Here is a 13368-nt window from a genome sequence, read left to right on the forward strand (position 1 = left end):
AGCTGCAACCGATTCCTTATATTTTGAATGTGCATTTCGCACAGCTAGCATCATATGCTTTGTAACGTCTATCTTGTTGACTCCTCCAGCAAGGTGTATAACTTCAATAACTTGTCTCTGAGCAATTAGAGATTGTTCCTTTTGGTTGGGTACAAGGCATTCTTTGTTCACAGAAAATCCCCTCTCAAGATTAGTGTTTCCATGAGATAGAATCATAAGCATTTTGATAAATTCCTCTAGTGTTGACCACTCACGATCATTATTTATGAGTTCTACCCAAAAAATGTCTAGGCGGTCTTTTCTTGAGTACGACTTCATCGCATCAACGATTCTTGGCTTAGCTACACAGTTTTTGTATTCTCTTTCTATCTTGTCCGCCCTAAAGCCACTCAAGAGATTTTATTTTACCAGGATCTCAAGAGTGGACTTAAGTACCGTTTCAGTTCCCTTAGCCGTCACAATGAGTTCTGGGTTTAGGCATCCTAGTGCCTTTGTTAGGGGATACTTTAGGGGGGATTTAGTCATCATTTTAATAGAAAACTCAACTAAGCAATTTACACAATCCTTCCGGAACTGTAACATTTCTCGTTCAGTTACACCTTTGCATGATCTTAGTGCATGCCTTGTACCGTAGCCTAGGTCAGCTTCTTTTACTGACATCAGATTTTCTTTTTTTGACAAATCGATGGATTTCAACAGTTTTTTTTGTAAACCGTCTTGTTTGACGATTCTATCTAGGATGTTCATGCCTTGTACCGTAGCCTAGGTCAGCTTCTTTTACTGACATCAGATTTTCTTTTTTTGACAAATCGATGGATTTCAACAGTTTTTTTTTTAAACCGTCTTGTTTGACGATTCTAGCTAGGATGTTCTTTAACAAAGAGGAGAGTGAATTATATAGAACGGTACCATGGGGTTGTCAGTTTGATACTCCCTCAAAAATGGAGTGACCTCCTCAGCCAAAGACATAAAAAACGTCAGTTTAGCCTTCAGAAGTTAGTCCTTTAGACAATTTTCTATCACTACAAATACAAAGCTTTTACACGTTGGCTCCCTGTTAGTGTTTTTTATTTTTTTGTGTTGCTTACTTTTCTAAGTAAGGCAGCATGGATAATGCCCTGGCTGCAATGTCAACATTTTCTAACGAACGGTGAAGAATTTTAAGGCGAACTGTGTTGATCAGGTATTTGCAATGAAATCTCCTCTGCGGGCCGGGACGTCCTTGAAGAGGTTGTAGATCGCCCTAAGAAAATCAATAACCTCCCAGGTGGTTGCCTTTATGCCATTTTTGAATGCGCAGTGCACAGTGTGAATGCCGCAGGACCCAATATCCAGGAGGTGTGGATCTTTGTTTGTTGTGACCAACTCCTCCTTAAGCATTTTCACCATACGATGATTCACGTTGGGCCCATCCATTGAGATCTGCAGCAACTTCTTTGGATCAAGATTAGCTAAAGCTGACTTCAGGCCATCCAGCAAATCTTGAGAGGTAGTGTGCTCCAAAAAAAACGGAAGTCAGATATCTAGTGGATAGTCTATTCAGATCCACATCCCAAAACCGAACGTTAACATCCATTTGTTGTCTTTAGGCAATTTTGTTTATGCTTTCATCAAAGCCAACGACGAAATAGTCACATTTTTGAATGGTTTTCTTCAAGATGTTTCCAAAAAAAGGTCCAAGGCCATGAGTGATAACGTATGATATTTTTGTTTTTTGCAGGTTCATGCTTTGTGCGATTTCACAATCAGGAAACATGATTTTAAACAATGAACAACTACTTACTGCTGCTCTTAGAGATTCATGATTGTTTAAGGTCTGAAGACACCACAGGATTTCGGCGCGCGTTATCTTATCCTTTATAATAAAGTTGTCAAATACCCCGCGTGAAGTGGAAGGGGTAGGTTTGGAAAGATGTTGTACAGATCGCGATGATGATTCTAAGGACGTAGTTGCACTTGAAGTGAGTGGAACAAGCTCTAAGGGATTTTGCACGGAGCCTGATGTGGCTTGTGATGACGTAGTTGAAGCTGCCGGGGAGGGGGAGGGGATCGTCGTTTGCTCTACAGATGCTACTGTCGCTTGGCTACAACTTTTATTAGTGAAAAATGTATCCAGTGGCACAGATTTCATTGCGTCATTCACCCTCATTTTGTGTTTTTTGCCTTCGGCATGGCTCTGCAAAGCTCTTCTGCCCATACTGTCAACAGCAAAATCTTGTTTGCATAACGAAAATCTTGCAGCATGTAGATTAGCTTCAACAGGTTTCACCCAGGAGAATTTGTTGACCCAATTGTCTTGGAACCTAGTTTTTCCACGAATTTTCTTCATTTTCAAACCTACAATAAATAAACTATGTTAAATATTTTATAAGCGCAGTCTGTAAAAAATTAATCTATTCCTAGAGAATTTTATATTAAGTTTCGTAGGTACTATCGTATGATACGGAGGCCACTTATACTAGAGGGATTTTTTTACCGGAGACCAAAAATAACAAAAAATTGGAAAGAACATACTTTAATTGATTTACTGTAAAAATTTGACATGACCACGATTAGCGGTCTTTGAGTTCTGCCTCCAAGAAGGCAGCGATGTCGGCGAGGATTGAATGTGTCGCCGCGCCGCTGCTAGCTGCCACAAGTACTCCGCCAAGTAAATACAGCACGCTGCGGCGGTTATGTTTTATTTATGTTAGGTTGGGTTATCAAAAATATGTTTGTAGGACTTTGCTTGTTTCGATATGAATCGAGCAGATGTGTCGTCACTCGGGACACTGACAAAGATACAGGCAGGCGGTGACAGGTGATCTGCGCGCTCCGGTCAACGACCTGACCTTGACCTTCTTGTAGGGGATTTGGCGGGCGAAAGTACAGTAGCCTATTACTCATCTGGTGGGTGGCCTTGTATAATACGAAAGTACCGTTTCGTATTAATAATTGAAACAAAATATATTACTGTATATTCAAATTAAATTAGCAACGGCCCGTCAAAAAGAAACGTCGGTTACAAAAGAATCAGCCGAATTTGCTATAAAATGATTCATCGTGAGACTACGTTCCGCCATTTCGCACCGTAGCCTACACTGTATAGCTGCGTGGGACTGGCAAATAAATATAGGCTACATCCTGGAAATCCATAACTTCCGCCATCAATGAATAGATCACCAATTCCTAGAATATCGGGTGCTGTAGAACCAACGCGATAATATGCTATTTAAAGATTAAGATTTAATAAGATAAGATTTAATATTCATTAAGACTAAAAACGGAGAATATTATAATGTAATGGAATGAAGAAACATAAACAAATTGGCCCAAAAGTAATTTTTATTATGATTTTATTTATATTAGATGAGTACCTATCAATTAAGTTTTGTGTCCAATTAATAAGGTATAGTAATTATATATTTTGTAGGCCTACTGTACAACAGAATCGGTCTCGCAATTACAGTATTGCTAGGCCTGGTCTACACTAAAGGGAAAAGGGAGACTCAAATTCGTGCCATTTTCGCTGTAAAAAATAACAAACATTTGCATTTTTTACTGCTGTACAACAGCAGTTAATGACGTCCTTTCCAAATAAGAAAACCTATTCTATCACCACCTTTTCTAGCGATTATCGACCTTCCGATCTATTACACCAAAGGAGCATGTAGTGCAAGTAACACGCGATATTCGACCATCTGCTCATAGGCATACGGTTCATATTGGACGAGCACAGTTTGGACAGACGCTGCAGTTCAAGCGATATTAGACCTTCCATCCGTAGGTTATTAAACCGCCGGCAAAACAGTATTTATAACTTCATAGAGGTTAGGATTCATTACCAATTATTGCATTACATTCATACACTATACATACAAAATAATTGATTAATTAAGAACAACACAAAACATCTTTTGTTAACAGATGAAACTGAGAACTTATGTAAAGAGTATGCCTTGCGCTTTGAGGTTTTGTCACTTGGTCAACTTAAATAAAAATAAGTTTAGATACGTTTATAAAATACAAATCAAACATTATTGTGTTTAAGATATTTCAACTTACCTCTATATCCCAGAGAAATTGGACATCCGTGAACAAGAACAATACGAACTGAAAAACTGTTGCTTGTTTTCAATCTAGACGTGCGTGCGTAGTAGACAGCCGAGACATTACACTAGACCGGCCACGGCCACTGTTCACTAGGCATAGAGTTGTATCCACTGCCACTCGTTGCGTCGTCATTACGTCATTCGGGAACCGACTCTGACGAAGTAGCCCGAATCACGATCCTGTGATGGACGGCTTCGAGAAAATGGCGTTCGTAGCCTATCGTTTTTGTAACGTGCTGATATTGTTTTTTATCCTAATTACAGTTTCCGGTTGAGGAAGTATAAATTTTACACGTGTTCTGTTTGACTCTCAATAAATGTTGAATACTTGAAATAAAAAATTGATCCCAGAAAAAATTCCCGTACATTACTGCCATAGTTACAGAATTTCCATATAATTCCCGCATAGTTCCCGGCGTCATAATATTCCCGTATAGTTCCCGCTTTTTCCGGTCACCGGACACCCTGCAAGAGATTAATTTTGGTCTTAAAATACACCTAACATTTTAGTGTACCCGTACATATTGTTTATGGCAAAAGTTCAATATAACCTACCCTGTAATCAAAATTGCATTATAATGTGTCTCCTTAATTATTTCTTCGCGCTAAAACCAAACATTTATGTTAATCGTTTTCAATCAGAAAAAGTCCTGAGTTTCCGGAAAATTGTATTACATTTAGAAAAAAATATAGTTAAATTAAAGGTTCCGGTTGTAGTTTTGAAGCAAGCCCAAGTTCTTGCAGTGACAAATGCTTCAAGGGAAGATAGGTGTGACCATTTCTTTTCTACTGATAGCCTTTTTCAAATTCAGAGTGAAAAATACTGGGTATTTTCTATAGTTTAGGCCGTTGAGGGGCTTCAAACAAGTTTTTAAAAACTCCTTTTTCTCAATATTTCAATCAACTTTGATATTATTATTTTAACACAGGTCAGACTGCAAAACAATAGTCTTGGGACAGATAACATTGACCAAAGAATGCTCTCAGAGTATAGGTACTAATAATGTTCCCTGAGCAAAGCTCGGTCCCCAGGTACTATATATATATGGTGTTTTAGCCTCTGGCGACATAAAAAACTAAACAATAAATAGGTCCCGAGTCTAGATCTTATTATGAGACTTATGGGAATATCTTAATCCCTATGGGAAATTTGCTAAAATGAGACATCGCTACATAAATGTCTCATATAGGTAGTATTGGTGATTATACATATAACCAACCAATATGAGGTCCAAGCCCGCAATCAAGAATCAGCAACATAAGTTCACCCCAGAAGTTGCCAGAGAGAATCTTGTTCAGTTCCATCCATATCCTCTCTCCTGATATCTGTGCTAAACCGGCAGCATTCTCCTTGATGGCATCTATAGTGTCCACATCATGGTTTGATGGCTCTTCTGCGATCCTTCCATAAAACCTGACAACCAAAACATACTGATCAATATACATTTATTACTTAAGACCTTACTATTAATTTACGTTAAGTCGTCAACTTTAATATCCATTGTTGTTATGTAAAACCCTCCTCAAACTTGCTAATTACAGAGTTGCCAATGCTTTTTTTAGTGGGATATTGACTAAATGGGACATTTTGATTTTGAATAAAATAAATGGATTTCTTTCAAAAAACTATAATTTTAGCACAAAAAAGTCTTTTAGCCACTACCTCAGGAAATTGTTATTTCGCTACACAACTCATTAGATAATTTAGAGCTGACACCTGGGAAGTCTTTTAGAACTTGTTCCATTACTTTGAAATATGCTGGGTGCAGTCTTGATTCCAAAAGACAATCTGTTGCTTTGTAAGTACCTTTATGGGTTGATATCGTTTGAACACAAGCACTTTCTTCATCGACACCTATGTGTAGGTAAGCTTTAAAGAGGTCGAGAGTACAGAAAAACTTGGCGTTTCTCACTTTGTGGAGTGTTTCGTCGATCCTAGGAATCGGATAGTGTGAATCATAGAGTTGAGGGTTGACTGTGACTTTATAGTCTGCGCATAGCCTAAGTGTACCATCAGGTTTAGGCACTACAACTAAGGGTGAACCCCAGTCGCATGATTCGATTTTAGTGATGATTTTGTCTTGTTCGAGTTTGTCAAGATCATATCCCACTCTATCCCGGAGTGCATACGGTAAAGGTCTAGGTTTGAAAAATACTGGTTTGGATTGAGGTCTTAACTTTAGAGAGCAGGTGACATTTGGAATATGTCCTATTTCTGGTGAAAATATTTCTGGAAACTTTGATTCTACTGCAGTAACTAGTTTGTCTGTGTCACTGGAAACTAAGTTCACATAAGTAGCGGTATCTTTTGGTCTCTGGGTGTCAAGATCGTTCAAGTGGACTCCAAGTTGTCTTATCCAAGTCCTACCTAGTAGAGGGCTGTACATGTCAGGAACTACAAACAACTGCTGTGCAGATGTGCGTCCATTGTATTCAACCTGAACATTAACTAAGCCTAAGGGTTGAAAAACCTCATTTGTGTAAGAACGAAACCTTATATTTGTATTCTGGATTGTGTTGTGAGGAAGATTAAGTCTATCAAATTGAGCCTTTGGTAGAAGGGTATGAGCTGCGCCTGAATCTACCTCAAACTTTTGTGGTTTCCCATTGATAAGAATAGTTGTGAAAAATTTTTCTGTGTCTGATGAATTGTAGTCAGATACATTGAGAATTTGAAGTTGCCCTATTCCATAAAGTGAGTTTATGTCCTGTGAATCATTTGGAGTAGTACTTCTTGTATTAACTGTAGGCCTGGATTTCTTAGAGAGTAGAGTTGATATTCAGACCTTGGCTATGTGTCCATCCTTTTCACAGCTTTGGCAGTGAAGGCGTGATATATTGGTTTTACATTCCCTGGACATGTGATTTGCTTTACCACATCTTAACCAAAGGTTTCCAATTCCAAGTGTTGTCAAATCAACCTTATTTCGTCTTGTGGAAGGGTGATTCAGTCTGTTGTTAGATCTGTTTTTGAGGTAGGCTGTCCTTGGTGTATGATTCTGGTGTATTGGTCTTGTCAATAACTTGTTGACTTCTGCCTGTGACGATGTTTGATGACTAGAAAAGTTGTTCAGAGTTGCACTGTCTATTTTCGAAGCTTCAATTGCTATTGCCTTTTCTACGGCAATGTAAATGTTAAGTCCTTGGTCTGGATTAATTGTTCTCTAATTGAAGAGTCATGAATTTCCCTGGTAAACTGTGATCTTAAGAATAAGTCAGATACAGATGCTTCACATGATGTACAGGTAAGTTTGCAAGTTGCAATTTGTTTCCTAAGAGCTGTTACATAGTCTGTTATTGATTCATTTTGTGCCTGGATTCTGGATAAAAACTTATGTTGTTCTACAATTTCATTGGTTTTTGGAAAGTAATCGTCTAATAATTTTGTAATTTCATCATAGGTTTGCTCATTAATACTTTTTGGAGCTGAGAGTGAAGACAAAAGGTCATATGTTTTAGAACCCACACTATTGAGAAAAAGCTGGGCACAAATAGTTTTTAAGTGATTTTCAAATCTTTCTTTGTATAATTGAAAAGTTTCTTTGTTTGACTCAAATTGTTCAAAATTGGAAATCAAAGTGATGTTGGATTGTTGAGTCTTTGACATACCTTGAATAGCTGAAGACAAGGTCTTGATTAATATTTCAAACTGTTCTTGGTTCATTTTGAAAATATATATAGAATAAACTTTAAAAACAAATAAAATACCACCGCAACAGCAAACCTGCAGTCTAAGCAAATTTCAACTTGTCTGATAACATTTTTACTAAAATATTTCTATAAATAAGACATGTGCATTCCCAATTTAAATAACATTAGATTTAACAAGTGCTTGGACTTGCTTCTGCAGGGAAGGAAAAAGTTTTTTTTGACAATACGTTAATAGTAAAGATGAAAAAAATAAATTTGCCAAATTTTATCAACATATATCCATAAACAAGTAATCTACAACTGTTTTCACTTTCTCCTTAAGAATAACATGGGAATTTTAAATTACACTTTTTCCGAATTTTCTCCATGACCGTTAGGCATATAAGAACGCTTTGATATACTAAATTATTTCTTTTTTAAGCTCTACAAAATGGTTTAGAAAGAAATAGCAAATCTTTTGGTTTTTAGGTTCAAAAATGGGAAAAATCATATTCACCCCATCCTTGGCCATTCAAACCTATTTTGGTTTTTGGCCTCGCCAACAAGTTGCCTCCAGTGTTTTCTGTCTGCTGCTTGGTCAATTGATGTCCCCATGCACTGAACGTCTTTCCGCACCTGGTCTCCCCATCGTAGTTTGGGTCTTCCTAGTGATCGGGTCCCTCGTGGTCGTCCATTTGTAGCTATCTTCAGGAGACTGTTTTCTTCTCTTCTCGCTATATGTCCTCCCCATCTCAATCTTCGGCTCTTAACAATAGCTACTATATATGGGTCTTCGTAGAGTTCTCGTAGTTCTCTGTTTTTCCTGATCCGCCAAATTTAATTTTCTTTTATAATTTTCATTTAACCCATATAACTACCCATAAACCCCTGTTCCCATGGCCCAATTATGCTGGTTCGTGAACTTGTCCGAATAAACGTAGGTCTTCACGTTTGTACCAAATTTCATTAAAATCTGATAATTTTTGCTCAAGTTATCGTGCTAACGGACACATACACAGAAAACAAAAGGTTTTCTCTTGAGATCTATTGCAGGTCAAAAATTTGAGAGTTATTTTCAGAGTTTGGTTTACATATTTAGTTTTGGCTGTATGCAATCTATTTACCAACCGATTTTAATAAATTATCGTCTAAAAGCTACACTACACAATTACATGAAATATAGAACAATAAAACATATTTCTACAATATCTCCCATTTATTTTCCATACTAAGAGTTACCCATGTTGGAAAATATCTAGATTCGTAACCTTCAAAACTGTAATATTTCTTTAAATTTATGATATGAATGAGTTAAGCTTAACCCTTATTTGATTGAAATAATATATGTTTTAAACGTAAGTAGTCATAAAATATAAAAATTATAAAAGAAATTGATGAATACGATACTGAAAATTACAGTAAAATATGACAATTAACATTTTTTTTACAGTTAACTTTTTTTAAAATACCAACAATTTTGAAATTAAAAGTACATGTAGCAGTCTCAAAGTGTCAAGAGCCAGAAAATTTAAGAATCTGTGACTTATAACCATTCATTTCATAGTATGATATTTAAAAGCGTTTGGCAAATTTTAAGCCGTTCAAGCACTAACAAATTTCCATGACCTCTTATTAATAGATAAATATGACCTTTAAGGATTGAAATTGTGTATAATCTGCTCTTAAATGATTTAAAGTATAGGAAAATATCCCTTGAACACCACTCATGAACTATTTGGAACTTTAACAAAGTATTTCTAACGCTGGACTGCGATTTTAGCTACATTTAATGTCTAAATGTCAGGCCTTGAAGTGAACTGATGATTGTTTTCAATTGTTAACCACATATTTGGGTTGGGCTGGTTTAATTGAAGAAGTGTACACAAAAAAATTAAAGATTTTACCTTTTGAGATCTATTGCAGGACAAAAACAAAAACTTTTACAGTCAATTTCAGAGTTTGGTTGATATATAGCCTTTCGAGCACTAACAAATTTCCATAAACTCTTATTAATAGATACATATGACCTTTAAAGATTGAAATTGTGTATAATCTGCTCTTAAATGATTTAAAGTATAGAAAAATATCCCTTGAACACCACTCATGAACTATTTGGAACTTTAACAAAGTATTTCTAACGCTGGACTGCGATTTTAGCTACATTTCATGTCTAAATGTCAGGCCTTGAAGTGAACTGATGATTGTTTTCAATTGTTAACCCCATATTTGGGTTGGGCTGGTTTAATTGAAGAAGTGTACACAAAAAAAATTAAAGATTTTACCTTTTGAGATCTATTGCAGGACAAAAACAAAAACTTTTACAGTCAATTTCGGAGTTTGGTTGATATATAGCCTTTCGAGCACTAACAAATTTCCATAAACTCTTATTAATAGATACATATGACCTTTAAAGATTGAAATTGTGTATAATCTGCTCTTAAATGATTTAAAGTATAGAAAAATATCCCTTGAACACCACTCATGAACTGATTTGGAACTTTAACAAAGCATTTCTACTAACGCTGGACTGCGATTTTGGCTACATTTCATGTCTAAATGTCGGGCCTTGAAGTGAACTGATGATTGTTTTCAATTGTTAACCACATATTTGGGTTGGGATGGTTTAATTGAAGGAGTGTAGGCTACATTTAAAAAAACAAAGATTTTACCTTTTGAGATCTATTGCAAGGCAAAAAAAAAAAAAACTTTTAGAGTTAATTTCGGAGTTTGGTTGATATATAGCCTTTCGACCATTAAAAAAATGTCCATAAACTCTTATTAATAGATAAATATGACCTTTAAAGATTGGAATTGTGTATAATCTGCTCTTAAATTATTTAAAGTATAGAAAAATATCCCTTGAACACCACTTATGAACTATTTGGAACTTTTACAAAGTATTTCTCACGCCAGCCTGTGATTTTAGCTATTAGTCCAGTCAATTCGTCGTGGAAATCTACCTTACGTTACAAAAAATAACTGTTACGAGTTTTTTCCTTAACTTTATGTTTTTTGGGGCGCTGAATCCGAATCTGAAGAGATCCAACAAAAATTCCTTGTGCGTTTTGAGCTAGACGCAAAAAATATGAAAATTTTCGCACTTTTTTCAGTTTCTTGCTTATAACTTGGAAACTATACATTCTACTAAATTTTACCAAATGTGAAAATGAAAGATCATGAAATTTCCTACAAAATACATATGTATCATTCTTTATCAAAGGCACAATTAGCCCGCTAGAGTGCGCTCCAAAAAGAGAAAAATATCACATTATTGTAAAAACACGTTTATTGCCAGATTTTTACATTTATTATTTAAAGTACGCGTTTGTTGAAGGTGGACTATGTAAGTAAATTAAGTTTAAATATTTTACATGTAAGCCCCAATTAGTGTACAATTAAAAAATATCTAATTTATTTCAGAACAAATAGAATCAAAGACAATAATTGGGACCCGCTCCAAAAAGACAAAAATTTTACATTGTTGTAAACAACCTTTTTGCCATATTTTCACATGTATTATTAAAAGTACAGCGTTTCCACTCATCTTCCCTTCTGTAACTTTATTTATTCTAATTTATTTCAGAACATATAAGAGCAAAGACAATATTATTTTTAGTGACTTTTTCCACTGCAGTGGAAGACCGCTGCTTGGAGTCCCTCAAATGCGGTTGGTGTTCTTCTGTACAATACGGTTCAGTAATATCTTGCTTTTCCTTGTGGTTGGTGCGCTGATAGCTGGGTAGTTATTAATGAAATTATTTTAATGAGTTTAAAGTTATCGGTGGACAATTGAAATTTAAGACACGGATTTAGTTGTTCACTGGTTATATGCTGAATTTAATATTTAAAACAAAACAGTACAAAGACAGAAATTATGTTAACAGTTTGGAATACAAAATTATTGAATTGAATCGAGAAAAAATAACAAATAAGAAAATAGCTCACTGTATAAATGAGCGATTTCAATATAAAAAAAACTGTCGGAGGACGCGTGAGTTTTGTTTCAAACACTGATTGTCACACTTTAAGCATCCCCAAGCCCTGACGGGCAAGGGAAGGGATATTAGGAAGTTACTTTAATAATATGACGAGAGCTTCCTTGTCTTCGATCCCTAAATTACTTATTTGTTTGTTATTCTTCAATTGTTTACCTTATTAAAATTAGATGTGATTATTTGTTTGTATTACTGTATTCTCTTTTGTTTATTTTAGCTTAAAGTAACCAATCAATAGTTTTATTAATACTTATGATGTAAAACGGGGTGAAGCTCGTGGGTAACAGCTAGTATATATGGTATACGCATTTTGGGATAATTGTTTCATAATGTAAAAGGAATGTTACGTGATGTGAGACACGTATTAATGAACATTTAAGTATTATAAATATCATTCAACATGAGAATTCCCATTTCAAGATTTTGATGGATTCTGTGTCGTCCCTCTGAACTCGGTATTCTCTGCTGTCTACACTGTCTACATGCTGCTCAGAGATTTCGAAGTGAATACCACAAAACCTTTCCATCTCTTTGGTAATGTGAATTATGGATGTGTGCATTTGTAATCATCTAAAGGATATGCTATCAGAAATATTATACATTCTAAATCTACCCTCAATTTTAGTACTTGTCATGAGGAATTGCTCTATTGTTTTGTATATGAAGGTGCCATACCATAGTTTATCAGGACGACGGACTGTGAAGGCGTCTCCACAAGTGAAATCGACGATTTATATCACATCAATGTTTGTAAAAAATAAAAAGAGAATATGTTATAATTAACTGTTTATGTTAAAACTGTGTACGATAATGCTTTATTATTCAACTTGCAGGTAAACCAACCATAGGCTACTGTATAGTTGTAAAAATAAATGTCTAACTATGGCAAGTTATGTTTAACAGAATATTTGTCCTTTCGTTCATGATCAATTTTAGGTGTTTTTGGTGAAAGTAATTATTTGAGAGTGATTTTTTTGAAGCTAGAATTAAGTTAAATAGATAGTGAAATAAGTTACAGAAGGGAAGATGAGTGGAAACGCTGTACTTTTAATAATACATGTGAAAATATGGCAAAAAGGTTGTTTACAACAATGTAAAATTTTTGTCTTTTTGGAGCGGGTCCCAATTATTGTCTTTGATTCTATTTGTTCTGAAATAAATTAGATATTTTTTAATTGTACACTAATTGGGGCTTACATGTAAAATATTTAAACTTAATTTACTTACATAGTCCACCTTCAACAAACGCGTACTTTAAATAATAAATGTGGAAATCTGGCAATAAACGTGTTTTTTACAAAAATGTGATATTTTTATCTTTTTGGAGCGCACTCTAGCGGGCTAATAGTGCGTTTGATAAAGAATGATACATATGTATTTTGTAGGAAATTTTATGATCTTTCATTTTCACATTTGGTAAAATTTAGTAGAATGTATAGTTTCCGAGTTATAAGCAAGAAACTGAAAAAAGTGCCAAAATTTTCATATTTTTTGCGTCTAGCTCAAAACGCACAAGGAATTTTTGTTGGATCTCTTCAGATTCGGATTCAGCGCCCCAAAAAACATAAAGTTATGGAAAAATCTCGTAACAGTTATTTTTTGTAACGTTCAACTACCATTTGACTGGACTATATGTTTCAGGTCTTAATGCT

General features: G+C 35.2%; 2 protein-coding genes across 6 annotated transcripts in view; both read right to left on the minus strand.

Annotated features, from left to right (window-relative positions):
• Positions 1-13368, minus strand: part of LOC129004444 (nucleoside-triphosphatase THEP1) — a 162899-nt gene that overhangs the window by 88935 nt on the left and 60596 nt on the right. The gene's annotated exons all lie outside the window — the stretch shown is intronic.
• LOC129004151 (CCA tRNA nucleotidyltransferase 1, mitochondrial) overlaps positions 1-13368 on the minus strand; it is a 94666-nt gene that overhangs the window by 20366 nt on the left and 60932 nt on the right. For all 5 annotated transcript variants that reach the window (XM_054432956.1, XM_054432716.1, XM_054432800.1 and 2 more), the window contains one exon: positions 5312-5505. In XM_054432956.1, the coding sequence (XP_054288931.1) occupies positions 5312-5505 (194 nt within the window). The remainder of the gene's footprint in view (positions 1-5311; positions 5506-13368) is intronic.

The sequence above is a fragment of the Macrosteles quadrilineatus genome, unplaced genomic scaffold, assembly GCF_028750875.1.
Source record: "Macrosteles quadrilineatus isolate MER2022 unplaced genomic scaffold, UCM_ALF_1.0 Scaffold_1__1_contigs__length_201487025, whole genome shotgun sequence".
NCBI lineage: Eukaryota > Metazoa > Arthropoda > Insecta > Hemiptera > Cicadellidae > Macrosteles > Macrosteles quadrilineatus.